Here is a 26,943-nt window from a genome sequence, read left to right as displayed (position 1 = left end):
ATATCATAAATATGATACAATCTTAGCCACAGCGTTGGGTGGTGTCATGCACTGGTCGGAAACGCAAAGCTTGAGATTCCAAACGCAGTAGTGTATTGAACGGTAAGCCAAAGACATAATCCAAAAACAGGCAAAAGGTCATAAACACAGGGTAAACAGTCCAAACAATAACAGGGCTCAAGCCAACAGGGTCAAAACCAAAGAACAGGAAACCACATGAGCACTCAGAAATGCAGTGCTGACACATACAAGACTTTGCAATGAATGACCAAATGAATAGGCAGAGACTAACAAACTAATGAGCAACAGCTTAATGTAATCAGACATGATGAGTCAATGGATTATGGGAAATGTATTCATTGATTGAGTGGCAATAGTCTGAGGTAAAGTGCCCTCTGGTGGCTATCAAGGGTACTCCAGCTGGTGACAGGTGGACAGTTGGGAGGCGAGTGCATAGACTTACTAGTAATGTATTAAAATGATGAAGCCTATGAATGTTTCTTAGGTTATGCACAAGTAATTAAAAATGATATTTTACTGTTTTGGTTTGAATCTGAAAAATAATTTGAATCTGAAAACTGCTAGTTGGTCAGACTAGTTCTTAAGACACAGCAAGCGCTTTTTTCACCATCGGGCCAAACAGTTCTAAAAATGGTAAGGAAAGGTTTAGTTATATTTCCACTTGAGCACGGCACGATTATGAACCGCACCGGTAGAATGCATGTATTGACGTCGCCACTCAGGACTGGTCTCTTATCTATTGCCTGTCTACAAGTTTCTCTAGCTGGCCAAGCGCGCTATTTAAACAAAGTAAATGCATTAAAAAAAAAAAAGAAATAACTGATCAACCTCCATTATACCTTAGCAACTTCTGATGCACTTGTAATGTATTCGAAAGAGCTCTGTTATCAACCCCACAGCGAAAAATGAAACCATATTCATACCGATGGAATGGAATGGTTAAGCAATGAAAATGGTTTGGCCCAATGGTGGAAAAACGGCTAAAATGTCTCAACATAGTGGTTGTGTTTATGCAACTGTGACCAGGTCTTTAGTGGAGATTTTGTATTTTCAAAGTCAAAATAGAAATGTAAACATTAAGGTTAGAAATGTCTTAAAATCATTTACTATTGTACATTACAATTATTGATTATGGCAGTTTAAATATGGCTCAGCCACAGTTTTATTTGACTTTCATGGTTCTTTGTTTGTTGGTTTCATTGTATTTCTTCTTTGACCACTGCCATTTTTTTTACTAGTGCAAAGTAGTTAGTAATCTGTCTATAAATAAATGCAGAACATCTACTGTAACCAATACTTTCATAGCCTGTATCCCTCTCATCCAATCAAAGTACAATCAAATCCTTCAAATACAGTTCCAGTGGAGGATTGAGATTATTTGCACTTTAAGATAATTTGCACTTTTCCTTTTGACCTACAGTTGCTCTGTTGTAAATCATGACCTTTACTTTATTGTAGACTCCCATTTATGTCTCTCCTCTTCCAACGAAAGCTAACAAATTCTCCTCGATGACGGCTCTGTCTGCTTCTCCCCCGCAGGCCAGCGAAGAGTTCGGCAGCTGGCTGAGAACACGCGCTACTTCAGATCTCGGCTGAAGGAGATGGGCTTCATCATTTACGGCAACCAGGACTCTCCAGTGGTTCCGCTCCTGCTCTATCTACCTGGGAAAGTTGGGTAAGCAGCTCCCCAAGCCAGCAACCCGTTTGGATTACAGATTCTAGCAGCGTCCAACTCACACAACATGTATAAAAGAGCGTCAGTTTGCACAAAAGCATCTCCGGGCTCGCATTTACACAAACCCTATTTAGTCCATTTGAAAACTCAGCTTAGATCACTGGGCCAGCAAGAAGCAAAACATTACGTTTCTTTGTGAGCTTTTTTCACGTCTGTGCATCTTCTTTGTGATTTAAGAACAGTTTCCACTGTCTGGACACTACAGTAATCCTCCTTTGAACTTGTGAACCTGCCCACATTTCGGGCTGCCAATAAAACAACAATGCAAGGCTTACATGGGTTACAAAGGTGATAGCTTTGAATGCCATGTGGAAAATGTCCTGACTGCTTGAGGACACCACAACAAAAGCCGCAGTCATCTCCAATGGTCATTCCAAAGAAGGCGATGTGGTCTTTTCAAGAAGACGTTGGACCATAGCCATCTTGGATGGTCTAGTTGATCCATGAATCAGTGGTGAGGAAAAAAACAAGAGAGGCAGAAAGAAAACATGACATGCGAGAGGCTCATCACTGCACAGGCGTTTCAGACTCCTCCAAAGATAACAGCTTCCTGGCACACCAACAAAGACGACGGCAGCTGTGAGGCCTTTTAAATCCAGCATTCACTCTCCGTCGCCGCTCTGTTCTCTCAATGCTGTCGTCTCTGCTGACAAAGTGGAGGCCTTTTCTCCTCCTCTCGCTCTCAATCTTTTCCTCCTCCATTATACCTTTCCCTTTGCCTTTCTCTCCTTGTCAATCCACCTCTTTTTCTCCCTCTTGGCTAATGCAAATGACAGTCCAGCTGTGCGGTTTACAATGGATTTCCCTTCACTCAAAGGGTGAGGAAAGGTAGCAGACAGTGCAAACTCTGAATGGGAATCTCAACAGCTTTACCCTGCATAATGTTTCTACTTTGAGTTCTAGATGTGCTAAAAGACAGGCCATGACCGTGTGATATCTAATAAAGGCCTCAGTTTGTAATGAAGGTTGTCACACTAAGAGCAATGACAACTTTTGGAAACTTGAGTGCATAAAAGGTTTTGAAGAAACAAGCATTAGAAATGCATCTACTGCTTTCAGGGTAGGCATGAAAAACGTCAATACCACCAATCTTGACTTCATATCATACTTAACTAAAGTTGAAACTGCAAGCTGTTCTAGAACATTTGACAGTTTGGCAGTAGTACACTTGTTTTTGAATGTGTGTGTGTAATGTTCATTTAAAACCCATAGTGATGATAAGCCAACAAGTTGTTCATCGTCTGCACACAGGGCATTCTCACGGGCCATGTTGAAGAGGAAGATCGGTGTTGTGGTTGTAGGTTTCCCGGCTACACCCATTACAGAAGCCAGAGCTCGCTTCTGTGTGTCTGCCGCCCATACCAAAGCCATGCTCGACAAGGTAATAAACTATCTGTCTCTATTTTGGGATTCTTTTTTTTTTTTTTTCTTACCAACACTTAGACTTACTTTACAATGTTAGTGTTAGACTAGTCTAGTGAAATGAAAATGGGTGTTCAGAGACCAGATGAATCAAAAACTATTTAAAAAGCTGAAAATTCAGTATATTTAAAACATTTCTATAAAGGGATAGACTGATATACAAATTCTGTGTGATACAGATTAAAATAATTTTTTCCATGTTATGATTGTGGGCTGATATTAAAGGGTTAGTTTTCACCCAAAAATTATGTCATTAATGACTCACCCTCATGTCGTTCCAAACCCGTAAGACCTCCGTTCATCTTCAAAACACAGTTTAAGATATTTTAGACTGAAAATGTCCCTCCATTGAAAGTGTTTGTACGGTATACTGTCCATGTCCAGAAAGGTAATAAAGACATCATCAAAGTAGTCCATGTGACATCAGTGGGTTAGTTAGAAGTTTTTGAAGCATCGAAAATACATTTTGGTCCAAAAATAACAAAAACTACGACTTTATTCAGCATTGTATTCTCTTCCGGAATCCTTTCCATTGAATTTATTCCTTTGAATTGATTCCATTGAACTGATTCCATTGAATTCTTTCATCTGTCGGCGTTGGTAATGCACTTTTACGTCATTGTTTTTGGCGATTAGGACATCCGCGACATGCACACTTATGCACCATTTTACAAAATATAGCAATACCAAAATACAAACAATGTAGAATAGCTTGAATACAGCGTGCGTCTCCCTCAGACTGTAAACGAAGTTCGGCGCACCGGATAACACGTCAGCAGCGTCTTACATCAGCTGCGGAGTCGTGAACGCGGATTGACAACAGACCCGGAAGAGAAGACAATGCTGAATAAAGTCATAGTTTTTGTTATTTTTGGACCAAAATGTATTTTCAATGCTTCAAAAACTTCTAACTAACCAACTGATGTCACATGGACTACTTTGATGATGTTTTTATTACCTTTCTGGACATGGACAGTATACCGTTCATACACTTTCAATGGAGGGACAGAAAGCTCTCGGACTAAATCTAAAATATCTTAAACTGTGTTCCGAAGATGAATGAAGGTCTTACAGGTTTGGAACGACATGAGGGTGAGTCATTAATGACAGAATTTTCATTTCTGTGTGAACTAACCCTTTAATATAATTTAATAATCCCAACAAGATATTGAGAGATAAGGAGATATTGAATTTTCAGATTTCCTCATGATTACGTTTAACAGTGTTAATAAATGATTAGTGTTATTAAAGATGAACTTAAAGCAGTAAAGATTAATGCTTATTTAAGTAAGCTTTAGATGATGGTTAATGTACTCAATGTAAAAAAAGGGGTAAATGAGCATGCAATTAAATATCTCAAATGAACCGATTTGATAAATAATAAATCTCTAAAAGGAAGCTTTTTGAGCCAAAGTGATGGCAGAGCTTATTCATGGAGTCCTAAATTGCTAAACAAATGTTTAATTCCACTTCAAACCAATTTATTTGACTTATATTGCTTTTTAACTATTCAAAGTCACTTTAATGCCTCAAACATACCACCTGAAAGTGCCACAGAAGCTAAATAATTATTCTTGGGCATGTTCCCAACAAAAAACCTTGAAAATAGCAACCTCTGAGCTATCTCACGTAGCCTCACTGAATAGCCTTATCTCCTCCCAGGTTCTCCAGAGCCTCGATGAACTCGGAGACTACATCAGGGTGAAGTTCTCTCGTCACAGACTTTCTCATCGGCCAGAGCTGTACGATGAAACAGACTTTGAGCTGGACAGTTGATCATTCACTCTCATCACTGTGAGTGTGTTGCCAACAAGGTCACCTCATTGACAAAGTCATTTTTAGCAGAAAAGTGTCTTGTTGTTTCACAGTTCTGCTTTTCCTCAAAACATTGTGCAGTGTTTGTAATAGCTTTTATAGTTCTTCCACCTTTAAGGCACAGACTGTTATATGTATATATTGTAAAATGATATTTAATTGTTTTTTAACTGCTGTTTCACAGTTTTGTGAAGTTTGTTAAATGATTTTTTTCTCAGGGGGTTGTGGGGAAAAGGGAGGGGCCGCAACGGCTGTGTTTATAGAACATATATCAAAAGCTGCTCTAAATATATCAAACAATTAACTCCCTTAACACTGACCTACATCAAAACTCTAGCTGCGGATAAGAAACCCCTTGAAGTGGCCCCATTTTTTATCCTGCTGCTAAGATGGACTGATGAAAGACCTTCATTCTGTGCTGGATTATGTGTTTGTGTGATCCACAAGTACATTGATTGAAAGAGATTGAACGAGGCTGGGCGTTGTAGACCCAGTCCAGCTCATTCACAGTCATTAAACATTCATGCATTGCATCTTGCAGATCCCAGTCCTTCTAATTTAAACGGTCAGGCATTTATTTTTATTTTTTTAATGTGCAGGAAACTACTTATGATTATAAAATAATAATACATTTATAATCTGATTGTACTTGTAAATCAAATGTTTGCTTCATGTCATTTGTTTGTAACTGAACAGAAACTGGTAGCCATTTGTTTGATGCAGAACTTCTGTTCATTTGCAGGTTTTTAGATTTTTTAGATTTTTTTTTCACTCATTTAGTTTGATCATAACTAGGATTGAGAGCCATAGAATCAGTTCCAATTCAGAAACACTTCAATAAACACCAGACCTGCATGCAGAGTAAGCTGATTCCTGAGGTAATGACTCTTAGGAGTCGGTTCTTTTTAATGACTCAAAAACCTACAGTGTGACCAGTGTACTCTTGATTCTCTAATAGACTTGGTTCTTTTTTGTGAATCAAAAACGAACATCACAACCACTGCAGTCCGACCCATTCCAAAACGAATGACTCTTTTGAGTCAAACGTACAGTTTACAATGTTATTTTATGTTATGCTGTTCCAACTATTTCTTTGTCAAAATTGACCCATTAAAGAACCAGAATCATTGAGGAATCAGGCTCAGAAGATTTCCATCCTTATTATGATGTGCTTCTCTACATTTAGATGGTCTCTATAGAAACTTTATTTACCACAGTAAACACCAAAGCATATAGTAATTACCTCTTTGATTCATTTGCTACAAAATGATATTTGTGATAACAAATAGTAGTGTCTGCACATGTTTTACCAAGCTCTTTGCTTTGAATGAGACAAAACTTAATTGTTACATTTGAAAGAGACCCAAAAGCTCTGTCTGAATGCTTGAGCTCTACATGCCAACTATGTTGCACTCAGGCCAATATTCACCTAAAACTAGCAATTAGTACAGAGATGCACATTCCGCAGGTGTGGGGTAACCGCTTGATTAATGCTGGGAGGAATCAAGACAGATAGTAAATGCTGCAGACAGATGGAGTCTAGTCTGCACTTGTTTTACTCATGTTTGAAACAATGTTTGTTATTTCAAGAATACCAACACCATAGTGATGAAAATTTCTCAAGGGTGAGGTGAGAAACGAGTGGGATGTCTCGGATACTAGGCTCGTTGGACAATGCGTGTTTTTGTTCTGCTTTAGAGAAATGCGATGTGGGGCAATTGTTGTTGCACTGGAAGACATTCATAAATAGATGGAAAACAACATTGATATACCAATGATGAGCTACTATAAGTGATGTTTAAGACATGTCCATAGTGTAAGAGCTCCTCTACCTGTCAGAAATAATTTAGCCCTGTGGAATTGATTTTCAGAGGCTTTTTTCTTTTTTCTTTTTCTTTTTTCACTTTTATTGGGGTGTCTCATATATATATATGTACAGTATTGTACAAAAGTCTTAGGCCACCATTAGATGTTGTTTTAGCATTGATAATGACCATATATAATTATTTCTCAGTCTCTTTATTAGAGTACAACCAAAAAATACAGGAAATTTGTAGGCAGTATTAAAAAACAGAAGGAAAAAAAAAAACGACTTCTATAGGAATGGAATGGAAAAGGACTGGTAGGCTAAGAAAACTTTCAAATTAATAGAAGTTTCTCAGATTTTCTTCTTTGAGAAAATGGAAGAAGATCTCCTTGACTAAATATTGATTTTTGCTTAAAGAAGCCATTTTGTTTTGAATTTTTGTACATATTTCCTAAATTTTCTGTAATAAAGACCAAAAAAATAAATATGGTCATTTAAACATTGCTAAAACAACAAAGCTGGTGGTGGTCTAAGACTTTTGCACATTACTGTATTTTTAAAATACTAATAAATTCATCACTTAAATCATTTATAACATAACAATCAGAAAATAGTAGCCAACATTTGAGATGGACCTTATTTTTTACATTTTGAATTACATTAGATAATACAAATCTATCAGAGGTAGATTTTGAGGTAATCATTGTTCCATTTTTCAACATGTTTTTAACATTCATATTAGCTACACATTCTCTAACTAGTCTGACAACTATAGGTCACTACAATGTCTGCAGAGGCACAAAAGCCACAACTAGATTAGCCTAGAAGAATAATACTAGATAACAGATTAAATCTGTGGAGGCATTTTAAATGTCCAGGGCATTTTTGTCACTTTCAGTAACATTTTCACCCACTCTTGTTAATATCTGACCCCGGTATGAAAAAAAAATCCTTGTTGAGAATTACAGAAATCCAGCCCTTACCATTGTCTTTGAGGTGCTGTGGGGTAGTGGTAAAAGATCAGGCCAGCAACTGAAAAGTTTGAACCTTTCAAATCACTTCTGCAAGGTTTGTAAACCCAGATTAATTACTTAATCTTTGATTTCTGTCATTAGGGAATTGTAACACCCCAACATAGGAAAAATTTCTTGTTTATAGGAAAATCAAGGACAGACACGTTTCCACAGAAGAGCACAAATACACATGCACACGCAACAGGACGGGCCTCTCTCCATCAGTTTACCCCCACCCTGTGTGTCAGAGGGTCTAGTCGGTCTGGAGAACAGATGTCAAGTCTCCTTCCATCTCTTTTGCTACCAACACAGCAATGTGCTGCTCCAAGAAAACATCTGTCTTAGCATTGACCATCAGCAAAGGGGCCCCATGAGCTGGCTCATCCGCCCTTTGAAACTGCAAGACTGTGTGCCACTCTAACTGCAAAGGTATTCTGAGCCCCGCCAGTGTATCCATGACTGTAGATTCCTCTTAGTTCTTTCTAAATAGAGCATTGTGTTCTAGACAAATGAATTATAGGATCATTTTAAAAATGTTACTGTGTAACTATTTAGCTCTGCATACCACACACCATGCAGATTCGTATGCTTAATAAGAAGGTAGACAGTCCAAACAAGCATCTTTCCAAGTTCAACTATTCTTGAAAAACATGATGCGGTGAACCCCTTTGAACCAACCAATACACAAGTTCTGGACAAGAGCTAAAACATTTGTCACACTTTTTGATGTGTGCTCTCAGACGACCCGTGAAGAACAAACAAATGCAAATCATGACACACCTCGTCCCCTTCATCCTCACATTCCTGAAAGTGTGAAATTTGGAGGAGGGAATGAGACCCTCATATTGTTACATCACCTCTCAACTTAAAAATCTGTGATAAGATCATTAGCACTATAATCACTCAAACAAAGGCAAGGCCTATAAGATTTGACAAACTACAACCCATTAATCAATTTTAATTAGTGTTAGAAATTAAATCAATCACTCTGAAGTATTTTGCAGAAACGATGTAGAGTTGAGTCTTGTTTTGTCTAGAAGTATTTACTGATGTTGATTTCAAATAGCTTGCTCAAAATGGAGGACATAATTCACAAAACAATGTCCTAATTTAACTTTGTATATTGTTTTGGTTTTGATTTATACAAAAAAATTATCAGTTAACTAGATTGTCAAAATTATTAATATTTTTGTATTTAATCAAGACAGTCAGTAGCTTTTTAAATGAAAATACAGACTTTTTTCATATGATATGTTTTCACAAAAAAAATTCAGATATGGTCTGAAAGCAAAAAAGCAAGGAATTTGTATATTATACTTCATTTGTATATAATCGGGACACATTTTCCAATTCATCTCAATGACAAAAAGTGTCTCAATCACCTTTATATATATATATATATATATATATATATATATATATATATATATATATATATATATATATATATATTATATGGAGAGGGTTTTTTTTTAATATTATTTTCAAAGATAAGAATGCTGCAGGGTTTCACACTTATTGTGCCAATGTACCTGATTTACCCGTGTGTGTGTGTATATATATATTATATATATAAAGTCTTTTTAGTACTACTGCTATATGCTATAATTGTATGCTATAATAAGCTATATGTTACAGCAACTAGTTCATATCTATTTTTCTATTACCACTGTATTCACAACAGATCAACAGGACAGATAAAGGCATTTGGGACATGAAGGGTTAATTCGGTGGGGAGGGGAGGTGACAGCAAACCAAAAGAAGAGGGGGATATAAAAACACCAAAGGCTTCATGGGCACGAGTCTAACTGTGTTTGTGCTGGACTAAAGACTCACAACGACAGAAGGGAACACACACACACACACCCACTAGTCTTGAGTTGTGGTGTCGTGTGTTATTTGACAGCGCGCTTTTACGCAGAAGGTGTGTATGGATACGCTTGCGCAAGAGCGGCTCATACACCCTCCAGAGGACAGAGCTCAGATGAGTTAGTCAGAGGAGGAACTTTGGATCTTGATCACACTGAAGATGGGCTTATAGTGAACTACACTTCATCCCTGAGGACACACTGGCGTTTGGAGAGGATGACAGCACTTTGCGCAACCCACCGGAGCGCAACAATGTACCCAAACCACAAGTTTTATATTAGACGTGAAGGACAGACTAAGATAATTTGAATTTGTTTGAGCTGGAGAGTTTTTTCTATTTTTTATTTTTATTTTATTATTTTCAAAGATAAGAATGCAGCAGGGTTTCAGACTTATTGTGCCAATGTACCTGATTTACCTGCGTACAAGTAAAACTCCAGTTTTTCCTCACTGAAGAAACAAAACGTCTTCTCTCCACATATAATATGTTCCTTTTGTTTTGTATTTTATATTAATGTTAAAAGAAGAGTAAATACCTCAATGGAATGGTACAAAGCTTTGGAGTTTGTGGGACTTACGTTTGTGTTTTTTAAAAGTAATTCACGCTCTTTTTGGACTTCAGGATTATACCATTTTTAAGGCCAGGAGCTATAGGTCACTCATTGATCTGACTAGTTTTTAAACGTGGAGTGATTCTTCACTTCAGCTTCTTCGAGATCCTTTCTTTTTTTTCCCGTGAGTATTGCTGTTCTGGACCCCGAGGTGGCTCCGCAGTGGTGTGGCGGCTCCTCGTCCGCGGCGGATCCGGAGATCGGAGTGTCTGCAGCGGCAGGAGGCGGCAGCGGAAGCCCGGCAGCGGCGGCGGCGCAGGGTCCTAAGAGCGCTCGAGTGAAGAGGATGGTGCGGCTTGCGGCGGAGCTGCTGTTGGTGTTGGGACTCCTTATTCTGACGTTACACATCACGGTGTTGCGGAGCAGCCCGCTGCAGCACGGAAATGACACTGTGAGTTCGGAGCAGGACTCGCGGGTAGCGGAGGTGAGTTTATTCTAATTCTATTACGCGTGACATGTCCAGGTCACATTTCACTCCAAAAAAACAAAACAAAAACAAATTATATTTTTGCATTAAGAAATTTGTTGACCATTAAGATTATTTTTTTTCATTTTATTTTTCATATCATTCTTAATTTCTTTTTGTTCATTTATTTATATAGTTTATATAGTTATTATTTCCAGTCATTATATATATATATATATATATATATATATATATATATATATATATATATATATATATATATATATATATATATATATATATATATAATAGATAGATATTAGTAGAATATGCATACACATTATGATGATAAAACTTTAACCTTAACTTCATTATTTGTGATGTTGCACAGATGCGTGCATTATTTTGTATATAGTCAGGTGGCTTTCACATGGCATAGTTTAAACTGAGGTGCAGCCAGGGTCAGAGATGGTCTCTTTCCCTCCAGTTCACAATCTGCAGGCTATCATATCACCGCTGGTCCATCAGTGTCACCCAAGCATCCTGTTAATATGTTATTGCTTCTAACTGTGCATTTGCCAAAGATAAAAAACAAAACAAAAAAAACAGTACAATCAGACCAGGAAAGCCAAATATAGACTGTATGCATTCAATACATTGTAAGCAGGGTGACTTTCAGGGTTACAGAAAACATTCTCAGTTTAGACTGTCCTTTAGTGTTGTTAGCCTGGCTTTAATGAGTCTGTGCAGATTTCAGCTAAAAGTGTTCTGCCATCTGTTTACGGAGCAAGTGCAGTGCTCCCAGAGACCAGACCCTGGGGTCAAGAAGGGTTTGAGATCAACAGGGCTTTGTTGGGTGCATTAAAAACCCTGCGGCTAGCTTTTTGATGTATTTTTAGCATGACACCAAGATGCCTTTGTCAGTCTGCAAACATTGGCATAACACCATGATGAATGTGTGTTTATCCACTATGGTGGCTCTCTTGTAGAGGAACAGCAGCAATGTGATTCAGGTGAACAGTTAAATGATAGCTTTATTATGTTGTTCTCCAACAGCTGTTTGGCAAAAGCTGAAAGTTTGTATTTCAACAGTCTGTTCACTGGTTTTGCTACAGTCAGTGGCTAAAGGAAGCGTATGAATCCCGGGTGAGTCATTACAGTTTTGCCCTGGAGGTCAAGTCTGTGGTTTTGTGTGGAGAGTCTTGGGACAGAACTCGCTTTTCTCTGAATACATTTATGACATGCACGGCTGTTGGAAATATGTCTGGAATGTACATAGAATGTGTCAAACGTAACCAGGTTTAAGGGGAGTTCGGGCAGCAGTGAGGGATGGAGGAAGTGGAGTTTAGTGATGACAAAAAAGCTTCACTGGCAGCTTCTGATCTCAAATTCACAGATACAGTAAAAGAACCACTAGCACCTGCAAATCTTTAAATATTCCTATTGGCCTGTTTTATCATTTCTTTATGATTTAATCTCTAGGATTGTAAGTTTTTTAAGAACAAATAAATAACATAATTACCAGAAATTAATTTAAATATCATATTGTTCCAGTTATAATAATTGATACATTAATACCTTAAAGGTGCTAAAGAGGATGTTTTGTTTTATACATTTTTGCAATATTACTTATTAGTCTTTACTAACTGATAAAAGACTATTTATTAGGTGCACTGAAAGGAATAATATTAATATACATCATCTGTGCACGAGGTAGGGCCTTAAAAACATCAGCCAATCGTTTACGCGATCATCGCGTAAACGATTGGCCCTCTGGCTTGTCAATCACTGCCATGACATTCCTTGTGCGGGACGTGCGCAGCTGCGCGCTCCAGTAACTTTCCACACTCCACAGGCGCCGCATGCAATGTTTTTCTCAGGAGACAGGAGTAACAACTGCAGATTATGAGTTACCTGCGGTGAGTCCGACATAATGAATCCACTAACACGACACAGTGAATGCCGGTGGTAAACAAACACTTGTGTTCCAATACTCGTGCACGAGTTTTGGGAGGCGTTCCCTCGAAATTTCAAAAACTCACTAACAGTCTTTGGTTTCTCAGTCGACAAAAAGATCCTCTTTATCACCTTTAATATTTCGCACAATGATTCAGTGAGATCCAGTTAGACATAGGGTCAAAATCCATATGTTAAGCAAAATTCTGGAAATATTTGGGATTTTTTTTAAAGAATGTATCTTGAATATAAATAGATTCTGTCTTATTTCCATTGTTTATCACTTATGTTCAAAACAAGTAGAAAAAAACTCCCTAAAAAGCATCCTTAATATCTTACGCATGTCCCAATTAGTGGTCAATGCCCAATCCTTAAGATTTTACATTTTGGTTCTTGGCAAACTTGAATATTTGGTTATGTAATTGTCCAGACTACAAGAGGTATTTCCTCATGAAGTCAGAAGAGCAAATATTTTTCTACTTCATATAGGTGTTGCATTGTATAGCCTTTTGCACTTTGTGTTTAGCCTTCGTTTCCTGTCCAGTCTCCTGGGAAGACCCCCTGAGAGGCTCCCAATTGAAATGGTGTCATGCTTCTTAAGCAAAAGGAATGAAGAGGAAGCGGGAGGTGGAAGTAGTCAGAAATGTAATGGGGGCGTCTGCATGTCACCCTTGTGTCTGTTTTAATAGTCAGAGGCCCATACAGTTTAAAGAACAGTGTGTGTAATGTCTTTGTAGGAACCGTAAAAAAATGTTCTGTCATGGCTACAGTTGTTTACAATATCTCATACTCCATTTTTTACTCTGATGATCATTGCATTTTCTTAATTTGCCTATTTTTCTGTCAAAGCATGATGATATTACATTGCTTCAAACCATTAGCACCATGCTATTAGACACCTAACCGCATATTGTTCATTATTTAGCACTCACATACCAATGTTGTTTTGGGAAGTTCAACACATCTTAATAAATCAGTTCATTTGATTGGGCAGTTAAATGAACCAGTTTGGAAAAGCTGTTGTCTGATTATCATTATTGAAGTGTTAGTAGTCTATAGCTAACTACTTTTTCAAAAGGATAGCTTGCCTATAGTTTAACCACTATAAAATCAAGTAGTTGGAAAACAACTGCTTCAAAGTAGCTTCCCCAAAACTCTGGATGAATTCTTTCCCCCCTTTACCTGAAATGTATTCTAAACTACACTGCCGCTCTCTGCACCCAGGCAGTCAAACAAAATGACTTGAGTGAAAGAGAGAGGGAGGAGAGAAAGGGACAAAAGATTGATGGTGCCCTTTGATCTTATTGTCTAGCTCAGTATGCATGATTACAAGCTACTTATAGCTGTCCAATTGTGGAGTAATTGCCCCCTCTGTGTGTATGTGACAGCAAACACATGCCTTGGCAGTCTTAAGGGAAAACAATTACAACCCTCTTTGACAGGGAAAAGCATATTTTTTTTTCTGTCAGCCAGCAAGCCGCACAACAATTTTGCAATATGGGCTTCGTTCTCTATCTATTTCAGCTGATCTAGAGTAGAACAGTGCAGGACTGTAGCCAGAAATCATCTCCTGATCCAAGGAATGACAGGAGCCAGGCCATCAGCCTTTGACGTTTCCAACTCCTTAAAATTATAAAAGAATATCTTTTTTAGATTTCATAAAAACAGACAGAAGTTTTGTTTTCAGACTCTGTTGAGACAGATGGCTCAAGATAGGAAACATAACAGAGGTTATGTGGTCAATATTAGTTTTGCTTACTGCATTTATGATGCCAATTTTTAAGAAAAATTCACTGGGAAAAAAAATAAGATTCTGTCATGACAACTTGTGTTGTTTTAAACATGTATGCTGTTATTTTTAAGAAAAACAAAACTGAATTTTTCAAGAATCTTCACATATACACAATCGTTAAAAAGTTTGTGATCAGTACTAATCTGTATGATTAATTTTTTTTTTTTAATTTTATTCAGCAAGAACACATTAAAGGCCCACTGAAGAGAGTTGAAACACGCATTATTCAGTGTGTTGATGTAAATTCAACTGAAACAGGAAGACTGGGAGATATATCGAACAGCCCCGCCCCTTTTTTGAAATAGCCAATAGCGTTTAGTTTGTTACAGCTCACCAGAGCCATTATACTCTATAAAACCTTCTAATTTCCTTCTAATCTCTAATCGTTTCTGCTCACAATGTCCTGTATATCGCTTATATACAGCATTCTGTGCAGAATTTAAATGGTTCCGATACCTTTTGTGGTCTGTGCCGACTCGTGCATATGATCCGCTCTGTGCTCTCGTGTCTCTGGGCCAGAGCAGACTGTGCTCGCGTTGTGGTGGTTCATGTGATACTAATGCGAAAACGGACTTCATTTGCGTCAAAGGAAAGCATATTTACACTGTCTGAATCGTTCCCTATTCTCTATATAGTTCACTATGTGTCATTCACCATGTAGAAACTAGAAAATGTGTGAGCAAATGACCGATTTCAGCCACAGCTTCAGCGTTTGTTTATAGTGTAGGAGGGGCGGGACTTCAGATTCTAGAGAGCATTTGATTGGACAGAAGATTTGATGAGAAACTGAAGTGCGATGTGATGTCATGAAAATCCGTGATCCATTTTAACGGAAGTGAGAGACTGTAAGTTTTGAATGCTTATATCTCCTAAATGCGAATTTTATCATTGTTTTGGAAAACACCAGCTTATTCATAACATTAAAGGGATAGTTCACCCAAAAATTAAAATTCTGTCATCATTTACTCACCCACAAGTTGTTATAAACCTATATAAATTTCTTTGTTCTGTTGAACACAAAGGAAGATATTTTGAAGAATGTAGGAAACTGAACAGTTCTGGGGCACCACTGACTTCCATAGTATTTTTTCCTACTATGGAAGTCAATGGTGCCCCAAAGCGGCCTGGTTAAAAACTTTTTTCAAAATATCTTTGAAAAGGCTAACATATTCACACTAAAAGCTAAAAAAAAACTTAAATTTTGATTTCAGAGGGACTTTAAATAGGTTAAACTTCCTATTCATCAAAGAATTCTGAAAAAAAATGTATCACAAAAATATAAAACAGCACAACTGATTTCAACATACTGAAATCAGCATATTAGAATGATTTGATTTCTGAAGATCATGTGACACTGAAGACTGGAGTAATGATGCTGAAAATACAGCTTTGCCATCACAGGAATAAATTACATTTTAAAATATTTAAAATGTAATATTTATTTTACTGTATATTTTATCAAATAAATGCAGCCTTTGTGAGCTTACAACCATTATTATTCTTGTGTGTGTTCCACAGAAAATAAAAAAAGGACTGGGTAGAGCATTAAGACAGCAAATAATGATATAAACAATAATAATAATAATAATAATAAAGTAATTAATTTTGACCATTTTTTCCCAGTCCCTTTACCTGATTCTAACTTCTCTTCACCCAATTATGTTCAGTAGGCTAATCTTTTTTTATGAGGATTTTTGTGAATTGTCCCTCTTGTAGCTTTAAATGATGGGCTATTATCATAGTGCTCTCTCAAGATTCACAGAAAGTCTCTCCAGTGTGTGTGTTTATATTATGGGGTGATAAGGAGCAATGTAGCACCTGTGGGTAATTAGGCCATTTGAGGTGAGATTGAGTGAGTGGCGCTGCTAATGTCTCTAATCTCTGTCAGAGTAAACAAACAGTGCTGGGCTGAGCTGGATGAAACCAGTATTGTTTCCCTTGATCTCAGTCTTCAAGGTCTTTTTCGTGAACATATGGCTGGCTAAAAGGGTGTTAAAGACGTCTAGGTTGCAATCGCACATTTCAGGTGGAAAGAAAGTGATGCTAGTGTTGTCATTTTTAAGCATTTCTGATCAGTTGATAAGTTTATATCCTAAAGTCCTATTGATGAACATGCTGAACAGATTTGATGAACAAACCCTGCTGGAGAAACCAGGTCAGGTTTGCGACTATACTACTACCAGCTCTAACCAGTTTGACCACTATGATCAACTAGGTCAGAAACAAGTCGATCTTACCAAACATATAGCGAATGAGCATAGACGACCAGCTTGAACTAGCTAGGGAACACCATTCCATTCTATCACCCACTGTCAACACAATCTCATGGCGATTTATAACTATTTTATGTTTTGGTATTGGTGGCGAATACAATATGCTTTTGCCCCACTGGTGGTTGTTTAGGAGATAACTTTCATGCTTACTTACATTTTCATACGATTCACATCAAACAAATTCATATAAAATCACCACCTTGTAAAATTGTTAGGTTTTCTAGTAAGTATGTGTTGCCACTGTGCGCTCCTGCTGGCGGTGACCTCTAATTGCCATGAACCGACCTCTGCCAGTTTAACCAGTGAATAATGAATCTAATGATGTTGAGCACTTTTAACCACTCTCATCTGTATTTATAGTGGGACGCTGCTTTTTTCCTTGTTGGGAAGTTACACAATGTAAATATACTTCTACGCTAAGTCTAACATCAATTGTACATCTCCCGAGGTCAGGGTGGAAACAAGCGGATAATTGAGAAGAATTTTGAATCTTTGACAACAAAGAGTCAAGAATTATATACAGAGGGATGATTTACTCTGAATGGCTTCCTTTAACATTTATCTTTTTTCAAAATGATTCAAGTCCTTGAGTGTTTGTGACTGGTGGGTCACAAAAAATTGGGTCACATGTTTGGACAGCAGGAAAAACTATGCTAAATGCAATCAATAAAATGCAACCAATCATATTTAGTTAACATAATGAATTAAAACTTTTAACTTTTAAAAGGGAGGTCAAAAATGATCAGATGTGGCTCCTGAAGCAAAACCCATTGAGAACTATTCATCTAATATTCCACTGTTTCTCTTATTGTTTCATGCAGAATAATGTTAATGCAGAAAGCAGCTCCTCAGTTCAGACGGGGCTGGGTGACAGACAGTCCCGAGTGGCTCATATTCCAGCGTCTCAGCCTTGGGCTCAGAGTCATGGGACAGGGGGCAGTCTGCAGAGAGATGGCCCAGGAGCTTTTCTGCTGGACCTGCAGAACTTCCCTGATCTTTCCAAAGCTGATATAAATGGGCAGAACCCCAACATACAGGTAAGAAGAAGCTGAAATTGAATTTGTTTTCCTTAAATTTACCAAATATATATATATATATATATATATATATATATATATATATATATATATATATATATATATATATATGTGTTTGGCAATAAAAAATATGAAAAAAATAAAATAAATAAATATATATATATATAAAAAAATATATATATATATATATATATATATATTTTTTTTTTTATTATTATTTTGTATTGCCAAATTGAGTAAGAAAATTGTTTTAAGATCTTTATTTTTATATAAAAAATATTTTTTATAAAATAAAGATCTTAAAACAGTTTTCTTACTCAATTTGGCAATAAAAAAAATGAAAAAAAAAAAAAAAAAAAAATAAATATATATATATATATATATATATATATATATATATATATATAATATTATATTATATATATATATATATATATATTTTTTTTTTTTTATTTATTTATTTTTTTTTTTTTCATATTTTTTATTGCCAAATTGAGTAAGAAAACTGTTTTAAGATCTTTATTTTTCTTACCCCAAATCTATTTCTTACCCCACTCAAAGAAAACACACAAATTTAACAGAATAAGGTAAGAAATAAACTGATTAATAAACTTGTGTAAATTAAATATAAATAAAAATTAAGAAAATAAGGATATATATTCTCTTATTATTTTACATATTTTTGCTTTTCAAATAAATGTAACTAGTTTTTAAGCATGTTTATTTGTATTAGACAAAATAATGATTAGGAAAATGATTTTTTGCTGTGCACAAACACAAAGACTTTTAAAGGAGACATGGCTGACCAAGCACATAAAGTAAAATCTTGGCAAAGAAAAAGTGGCAGAAAGCCCTGATGCACATCAGCACTTCTTTTCAAGAATAGAGCCTTTTGGTCTCCCCCGCTTTCTCTCTCTCTCTCTCTCTCTCTCTCTCTCTCTCACACACACACACACACATATAAAAACACATAACCTCTAACATTCACCTAGCCGAGTCTCAGTAACCACATACACCTGCCGCCAACTAATCCACCATGGGCTCGGTTCACATAAGAAGGAAAAACATGTGAGTCTTGACCAAGAATGGCAGAAAGAATAAAGTGTATCGATGTCTTAAGATGGCAGTGAATGTGTGTGTGAGAGGCTTTGGGGGTGTGTGTGGGCATGGGTATCTTTGATCCAAAGCATCATCTGGCTTTCATGGTCTTAAGGAGGCTGAGAGGCCCTTTGAACTTGATGTTTAGGTGGAGAGAGCGAGAGAAAGAGAGGCTACAGAGGGGAAGCCCACCCCCTGCCCCAATCTGGGAGGCACATGTGTTACTTGTGTGGTGTTTGTGTGGGGTGGGGGTGTCACTGCAGAATGGCAGCCTCTCAGGGCGAGTCATGGAGCATGACCATGACCTAAGCCAACGTCCATCTGGACCGCTACAACATCACACTACCCCTCACTGTTTGATGTTCCCTCCGTACAACAAACACCCTTGATCTGTATGATTATTCTCAACATGTGCAAGTAAACAAATTGGAAATTTTATTTGCAATAAAAGGGACCAATACAGACTGCAGTGTTTGATTTAGTTTTATAGCACAGCATGAAATTACTGTTTTGAAACGTTTCTTACAAAAGGAAATTGTTGGAGTCATGATGTTATTATCAGATGGTACTACCATAGTACTTTGATGTTACTGAATTATTCAAATAAATATATACATTTGAATATGTATACTTATATATATTTGGGGCTGGGATTTTCTTCAAATCCCTAACCTTAAAGGGTTAGTTCACCCAAGAATGAAAATTCAGTCATTAATTACTCAGCCTCATGTCGTTCCACACCCGTAAGACCTTCGTTCATCTTCAGAACACAAATTAAGATATTTTTGATAAAATCCGATGGCTCATTGAGGAGGTCTGCATTGAAAGCAAGATAATTAACACTTTCAGATGCCCATAAAGTTACTAAAGACATATTTAAAACAGTTCATGTGACTACAGTGGTCCAACCTTAATGTTATGAAGCGACAAGAATACTTTTTGTGCGCCAAAAAAACAAAATAACAACTTTATTCAACAATATCTAGTGATGGGTGATTTCAAAACACTGCTTCATGAAGCTTTAAAGCTTTACAAATCTTTTGTTTCAAATCAGTGGTTTCGGAGCGTATATCAAACTGCCAAAGTCACGCCCCCCAGTGGTGGACCACTGAAAGTTCGAAACACTTATGATGTAACGAAGCCTCGTTTATTGAAATCACGTGACTTTGGCAGTTTGATACACGCTCCGAAACAATGATTCGAAACAAAAGTTTCATAAAGCTTTGAAGCTTCAGCAGTGTTTTGAAATCTGCCATCACTAGATATTGTTGAATAAAGTCATTATTCAGATTTTTTGGCACACAAAAAGTATTCTCCTCACTTCATAACATTAAGGTTGAACCACTTCAGTAACACGAACTGTTCTACATGAAATGTCTTTAGTAGCTTTCTGGGCATCTGAAAGTGTTAATCGTCTTGCTGGCAATGGAAGCCTCGCTGAGCCATCAGATTTTATCAAAAATATCTTAATTTGTGTTACGAAGATGAACGAAGGTCTGTGGAACGGCATGAGGGTGAGTAATTAATGACAGAATTTTCATTTTTGGGTGAACTAACCCTTTAAGGTTGAGCAATAATAATAATATAAATGTTTGCCTTAGTAAGCACTACTTATGTCAGTATCTTTTAAAATCTTTTTAGGTTACCATAGAAGTGGTGGACAGCCTGGAAGCTTCTGAGGCAGAGAAGGGAATGCGCAAAGAAAACAAGCCTGGCTGGGTGGCTCCTAACTGGAGGAACTGGTGGCAGCGTTCGTCTTCCTCGTCCTCAGCTTCCATGTCTACCCCAAAGGTGCCCGATGAACAGGATTACCCCTACGAGAGCAACACGGAGGACAGCAACTTCCTCAAACCGCTGGGAGACTGGGAGCGAAGAGGGTCTGCCGGCACGGGAAGCAGAACACAGACAGAATACGGTACGTTACAGACGAGTGTTATAGTGCATCATGAGTTGTTGTCTCAATGAAGGGCTCTGCAAAGCTTAAATATGGCTCTGCCGTGAAGTGATGGAATCTGTAATTTGCACGTCAGATGATTTACGCCGTCACTACAACAAGGACGGCACTTCTTATGAAGTCTGTGATTGTAGATTGCTTCCTGTAACAGACAGATTCCTGTGTGGCAGAGTCTGTCTCCGTGACAGAAAACACTCCTGAACATCAAAGGAGGAAAGAGAGAATCCAGAGCATCTGTTCCTCCAGTCTAATAGCTCTCTTTCTGTCTTTTTTGGTAAAGTGGAGCTAAATGAGTGAATGTGTGTTACTGTCAGAATCCGCACTTCCTGTCAAACACATTCTTACCCTGTCACCACTTGCCTAAAAGCTTGATAAACGGGTTAAGGTAGTATCACTCCAAAGCTCAAAATTCTCTATATAAATTTTCCTCATGACACACGGTCGGTTGTGGCCGTGACTCATTCCTGAGGGTTTGCCATATCTGCTCTCGATTGGCTTATTCGTTTCCATTAGCGGTGTGTGTAGGGAACTGTGGCTCATGTGGGTTTCAGACATGTTGTTGCCTGTGAGTTGGCCCGCACTCAACTGTGACCATGCGGTTTGACGGCGCTGAGAGTAATGTTGTCTTTTTAAGACCAAAGCTCTTTGTTTTTCTCTCATCAGGGGGAGTGGATGTAGATTGTGGTTGCTTGGTTGGTTTGTGTATGTGTGTGTGTGTGTGTGTGTGGGTATATATACACACTACCAGAAAGGTTTGAATTATGTAATGACCAAAAGAAAATGTTAAACAAATCAAAATGTTCTTATAATTTAGCTTTTTCAAAGTAGCCACCCTTGGTTTGGATGTTTTTCCTTCATTATCCGAATGAAAGAATTAATGAATGAATGAATATTTTATATATATATATATATATATATATATATATATATATATATATATATATATATATATATATATATATATATATATATATATATATATATAATAACAAGTAAAATACTACTATTATTATTAATATTATTATAAAAAATAATAATGATCAAAGTTTATACTCTAAAATAGCTTTGCATATAAATACAATTAATTTCTTTACAAAACTAACATTATTATTATTATTATTACTAACCTAATAATGACCACTGTTTATGCTCTAAAATAGTTTTGCACATAAATTGTGGCTACAAATTAATTTCTTTAATAATAATAATAATAATAATGATATTAAACATAAATAGATTATTATTATTCAAATTCCTGCTTTGTTTTGGCCTCCTTTTGGCATACAATAAATTCATGCTAATCCAACATAAGCAGATGTCTTTGTGTCTGACAGACCAACTGTAAACGCCCATTGTCAGGATATAAAACTATATTAAAGGCCATAAAATTGTAATGTCAGAAAAACACATTAAAATACTCCACCTCAATACTTCAGTAACTGTTTTGGTCGCCCATCATCGCTAAATCAGAAATTTAAGAGTAGTACTTGTACATTGTTTAAAAGGAGTTGGAAGTTGGCACAAGTATGCAGACTTGGCTCATTCATTCACCCACTCCCATGTGTATCAGCCAATTAGAGAGGTATGCTAATGGTATAGGCCAGCAGACCGAGTTTAAGCGCCTCAGGTATTTGAAACATACGGTCTGAATCAGATCGACTCAGTGGGACAGAAGTACAACAAACCTGTGCTTAAAACCATGTCATAACACTCAAGTGCTAGTGAATGTGTGAAATTTAGTTTTCTTGCCTCTATTACAGATTACATAGATGGGGAAGGTGACTGGAGTGGTTGGTCACCATGTAGCGTGTCTTGTGGAAATGGCAACCAGAAGCGAACCAGGTCGTGCGGCTATGCCTGCACGGCCACAGAGTCACGGACATGCGACATGCCCAGCTGCCCCGGTAAGACAGCCTTTCCTTGGATCATCCTTTAGAAGTTATACAAGAAAACTCCTGTACATAGACTGCAAAGTGGCAAATGCTGCCAAATGATGATCTTAAACATTAATGGCACTTTCTTATGCACAGGGATTGAAGATGCTTTCAAGACGGCAGCGACAGAAGTCAGTCTGCTTGCTGGCACTGAAGAGTTTAATGCAACAGAGCTCTTCGGAGTTGGTGAGTTAGTTTGTAATTTAACATCACCTGGGTAACAAAACCAAAACCCAAAGTGAGCCAAACAAGCTCCTAGCTCTATAATATAACTTTTTAAAACTTGTATTATACCATTTTCAAGCAAGAGATGGCGTTTGGTAAGACAGGAATACAGTTTAGCTTTCTAATACACCAATCAAACATTTAATAGTTAATAAAACGTTAATCAAAACTATACAATGCAACTAGTGTGATTTGTTCATTGTAGTAGTTGCACACTATGGTTTTGATTCACTAAAAAGAACTAACTCATAAGATTGATTCATTCATGAATTGGACCAGTCTTATGACTTTAAAGGTGCCATAGAATCGAAAATTGAATTTACCTTGGCATAGTCAAATAACAAGAGTTCAGTACATGGAAATGACATACAGTGAGTCTCAAACACCATTGTTTCCTCCTTCTTATGTAAATCTCATTTGTTTAAAAGACCTCCGAAGAACAGGCAAATCTCAACATAACACCGACTGTTACGCAACAGTCGGGATCATTATTATATGTACGCCCCCAATATTTGCATATGCCAGCCCATGTTCAAGACATTACACAAGCCAGTATTAACGTCTGGATCTGTGCACAGCTGAATCATCAGACTAGGTAAGCAAGCAAGAACAACAGCGAAAAATGGCAGATGGAGCGATAATAACTGACATGATCCATGATAACATGATATTTTTTGTGATATTTGTAAATTGTCTTTCTAAATGTTTCGTTAGCATGTTGCTAATGTACTGTTAAATGTGGTTAAAGTTACCATCATTTCTTACTGTATTCACGGAGACAAGAGCTGTCGTTATTTTCATTATAAAACAGTCTGTATAATTCATAAACACAACTTCATTCTTTATAAATCTCTCCAACAGTGTGTAATGTTAGCTTTAGCCCGTTAGCCACAGAGCACCATCAAACTCATTCAGAATCAAATGTAAACATCCAAATAAATACCATACTTACATAACCGGTTATGCTGCATGACGAACCCTTTGTAAATATCCATTTTGAGGGTTATATTAGCTGTGTGAACTTTGTTTATGCAATGAATTATAGAGTCGCGAGCTCAGGGGCAGGGAGTGCGAGCATTTAAAGGGGAAGCATGCTGAATCTGCGCATATTTAATGATGCCCCAAAATAGGCAGTTAAAAATTGAAAAAAAAAAAAATCTATGGGGTATTTTGAGCTGAAACTTCACAGACACATTCAGGGGACACCTTAGACTTATATTACATCTTGTGAAAAAGCATTCTATGCCACCTTTAGTCTTTTTTAATTTATCAGAACTATACAGTGCAACTATTCAAGTAAGTTGACGCCAAATGCTTACATTTCAAAGTTAAATTCAGCAATTTCGCTCAAAAAAAAAATTCTGTTGTCAATGGCGTGCAATGAATTCTGGGGTAGGGTAGGCCACAAAAGATCCATCTGTTGTATCCTTTATTGCCCGGGAAATGAAGGATGTTTCCTTCATTGCCCGGTAAACGAAGGATGCATCTCAAGGCCGCATTTGAAGGAGCCTTCGAATTGGGACAGCCTTCATCATGTCGCTGTGATGCAATCGGCCTCTGAATGCGGCCTTCGAAGGATGCAGCCTCTGAATTGGGACGCAGCTAAAACCATACAGTGCAACCAGAGAAGTCTAAGCAAAACCCGAACAAATGACTCTTATGAGATGGTTCTTTTTAGAGAATCAAACAAATACAACTTGCAACTCACTGTGATACGTTGAATTTAAGAAGACTAAAATCAGTGTAGTTATGCTGGGTACACACCACAAAATAATCAGGCTGATTTTGGGCCGATTTCCCCCCTTTTCGACAATCCTAGGAAATGTCCCGATTATCTTGATGGTTCTACAGATTATTTTATCAGATTTTCCTGTGGTGTGAGGTGTTAAGAGTGACTGAATCTGCTCAGAAGAATGTTGGAGTCACTCCGATCGTGCATTGTAGATATTCAACATGTTAAATATTTACAATCAGAAATCCTGATTTGTGGGGGGAACCCTGAGGACAAACGCGCACATGCTCTGGAAATTATCATGTGAAATCTTTGTCACATCAATAAAATTCCTTACAAATGTCTTTCTTAGTTATCAATAGTAGATATTAGAGATATAAAAAGTGTTAATCACACATTTAAACACAACTGTGTGATACTGATTGTGATGTTGCTTACTCTTCCTCAGATACAGACAGTTGCGAGCGATGGATGAACTGCAAGAGTGAGTTCCTCAAGAAATACATGAGCAAAGTGGCCAACGACCTACCCAGCTGCCCCTGCTTTTACCCAACCGAGGTGGCCTACAGCACCGCAGACGTCCACGATGCCACAACGAGGCGCAACTTCCGCTGGAAGGACGCCAGCGGGCCGAAGGAGAAGCTGGAGATCTACAAACCCACTGCTCGCTATTGCATCCGCTCCATGCTGACGCTGGAATCCACCACGTTGGCGGCCCAACATTGCTGCTACGACGACAGCATGAAGCTCATCACCCGAGGCAAAGGAGCAGGTACGCCCAACCTCATCAGCACGGAGTTCTCCGCTGACCTGCATTACAAAGTGGACATCCTACCATGGATCATCTGCAAAGGCGACTGGAGCCGCTACAACCAGGCTCGCCCTCCCAATAACGGACAGAAATGTGCGGAGAACCCCCAGGATGAGGACTACTACAAACAGTTTGAGGAGGCCAGAGAGTTTTGAGCTGAAAACCTGCAATGTTTCTTCTAAAACAGAAGCAGAACTCATGTTGAGAACTGGCTGTGTGTTTGAACAGGACTTGCAATGAGAAACAGACAGCACCGTCTACAAGAAGCACACAAGATCTTCATATGGTTGCTCTCAAAACCTCTTTTCATAGTGTTTTCATGGAAAGAATAATACTAAGTAACTCATCATGGTTCTCTTTGTATTGTTTATCTGTATTACTTGGGGGTTTCTCAACATATTTGCCATTCTGTCTGAATTTTTATAAGGAGTAAAAGGGAAAAACTAAAGGGAAGTCATATCAGGAATCACCCCACCAATGATCGACTGACAGCGAGTGTTTTTGCATGCTTGTATTATGCCCTACATGCAGTCTTCTCAGGATTCTTGGACAGATTCAAGGATATCAGATACAATATTCAGGTTTCTGTGTAAACATGCATATATTTGTCTAGCTGGATGAACAGAATTCCTATATAATATCCTGTTGCATCAGTTTTCCTTTTTTGCTAAAATCAAAACAGTCAAAAAATTCCTGCATAATCTTTGCAAAGTATTTATTGAGTCATAGTTATGTGTCAATGGTAGGGGTTTGTGCATATAGATGTATGGATGCATTTTTGAGTGTTAAATAAATAGGCCATGTCACATTAAACATCAGCACCACCAAATGTCTCTCAATGTGTTAAACTTGCAGGAGATGATTCCATAGGAACTGCTGAGGTCCAATGTTCTTTCACCTTCTGTTACAGTCAAATGAGATCCGTCCTCAGATATTAAACACTTTAAGCCATTCCACAAGACTCCTATTAGCTCTATCCAGAAACAGGCCTAAGCTCCGCTTTTGATGTTTGATGCAAAATACTCTTCCCCCTTTAAATGGGGCTCAAAGTTTTTTTTGCAAGCTTGCTCATATTCTCAAATTCCTCAGTGATTTCTCTGACGATGATCAGGCAATCACATGAATATAAGGCCGCATTCTTCGGGCCAACACTGAAACCTCAGAACATCCCTTTAGTTTGTCTCAGAACACACCTGTTTATATCAGTGCTGTTTTCAGTTTTTTGCTGGACCAATCCCAGGCCAACATTTGACCTCTGCAGTGACATAATGCCAAACGAGTAGATACTTTGATTTAATTAAAATGGTTTCTTGTAACTTGTAATGGTCTAAATGGGTTTCTATAAACAGGGCTCAAGATTTTCACTGACCAAATTTTTTTTTTTTTTTTAGCAACACATTTTTATATTTGCTAGAAACATACATATATTTTT

The 26,943-nt window shown here is 37.5% G+C and overlaps 2 protein-coding genes across 3 annotated transcripts in view; both read left to right on the top strand.

Annotated features, from left to right (window-relative positions):
- Positions 1–6,157, top strand: part of sptlc3 (serine palmitoyltransferase, long chain base subunit 3) — a 40,555-nt gene extending 34,398 nt beyond the window's left edge. Inside the window, exons 10-12 of the mRNA XM_067386597.1 lie at positions 1,561–1,696; positions 3,008–3,137; positions 4,841–6,157. Coding sequence (XP_067242698.1) covers positions 1,561–1,696; positions 3,008–3,137; positions 4,841–4,954 — 380 coding nt within the window. The 3' untranslated portion in view covers positions 4,955–6,157. The remainder of the gene's footprint in view (positions 1–1,560; positions 1,697–3,007; positions 3,138–4,840) is intronic.
- A 1,522-nt stretch (positions 6,158–7,679) lies between these two features.
- On the top strand, positions 7,680–26,326 carry ism1 (isthmin 1). 2 transcript variants are annotated; one of them, XM_067385374.1, is made up of 8 exons: positions 7,680–8,242; positions 9,498–9,936; positions 10,423–10,717; positions 17,542–17,757; positions 20,497–20,770; positions 22,570–22,713; positions 22,840–22,929; positions 25,149–26,326. In XM_067385374.1, exons 2-8 carry the CDS (start codon positions 9,899–9,901, stop codon positions 25,664–25,666), a joined length of 1,575 nt encoding a protein of 524 aa, XP_067241475.1. In that variant the 5' UTR covers positions 7,680–8,242; positions 9,498–9,898; the 3' UTR covers positions 25,667–26,326. The 2 variants fall into 2 exon arrangements, with proteins under 2 accessions (XP_067241475.1, XP_067241474.1); XM_067385373.1 differs by lacking the exon at positions 7,680–8,242 and having other exon boundaries at positions 9,321–9,936.
- Positions 26,327–26,943: the final 617 nt, after the last annotated feature.

This window comes from Chanodichthys erythropterus, chromosome 5 (assembly GCF_024489055.1).
Source record: "Chanodichthys erythropterus isolate Z2021 chromosome 5, ASM2448905v1, whole genome shotgun sequence".
Taxonomy (NCBI): domain Eukaryota; kingdom Metazoa; phylum Chordata; class Actinopteri; order Cypriniformes; family Xenocyprididae; genus Chanodichthys; species Chanodichthys erythropterus.
This window is presented reverse-complemented; position numbering and strand designations above follow the sequence as displayed.

What these genes read in the sequence shown, in the direction of transcription:
- ism1 (XM_067385374.1), top strand. Translation starts at nt 9,899, where the DNA reads ATGACAGCACTTTGCGCAACCCACCGGAGCGCAACAAT. An exon ending in GGCAGAACCCCAACATACAG is followed by an intron (nt 17,758 to 20,496) that starts GTAAGAAGAAGC and finishes AAATCTTTTTAG; the next exon opens with GTTACCATAGAAGTGGTGGA. An exon ending in AACAGAGCTCTTCGGAGTTG is followed by an intron (nt 22,930 to 25,148) that starts GTGAGTTAGTTT and finishes ACTCTTCCTCAG; the next exon opens with ATACAGACAGTTGCGAGCGA.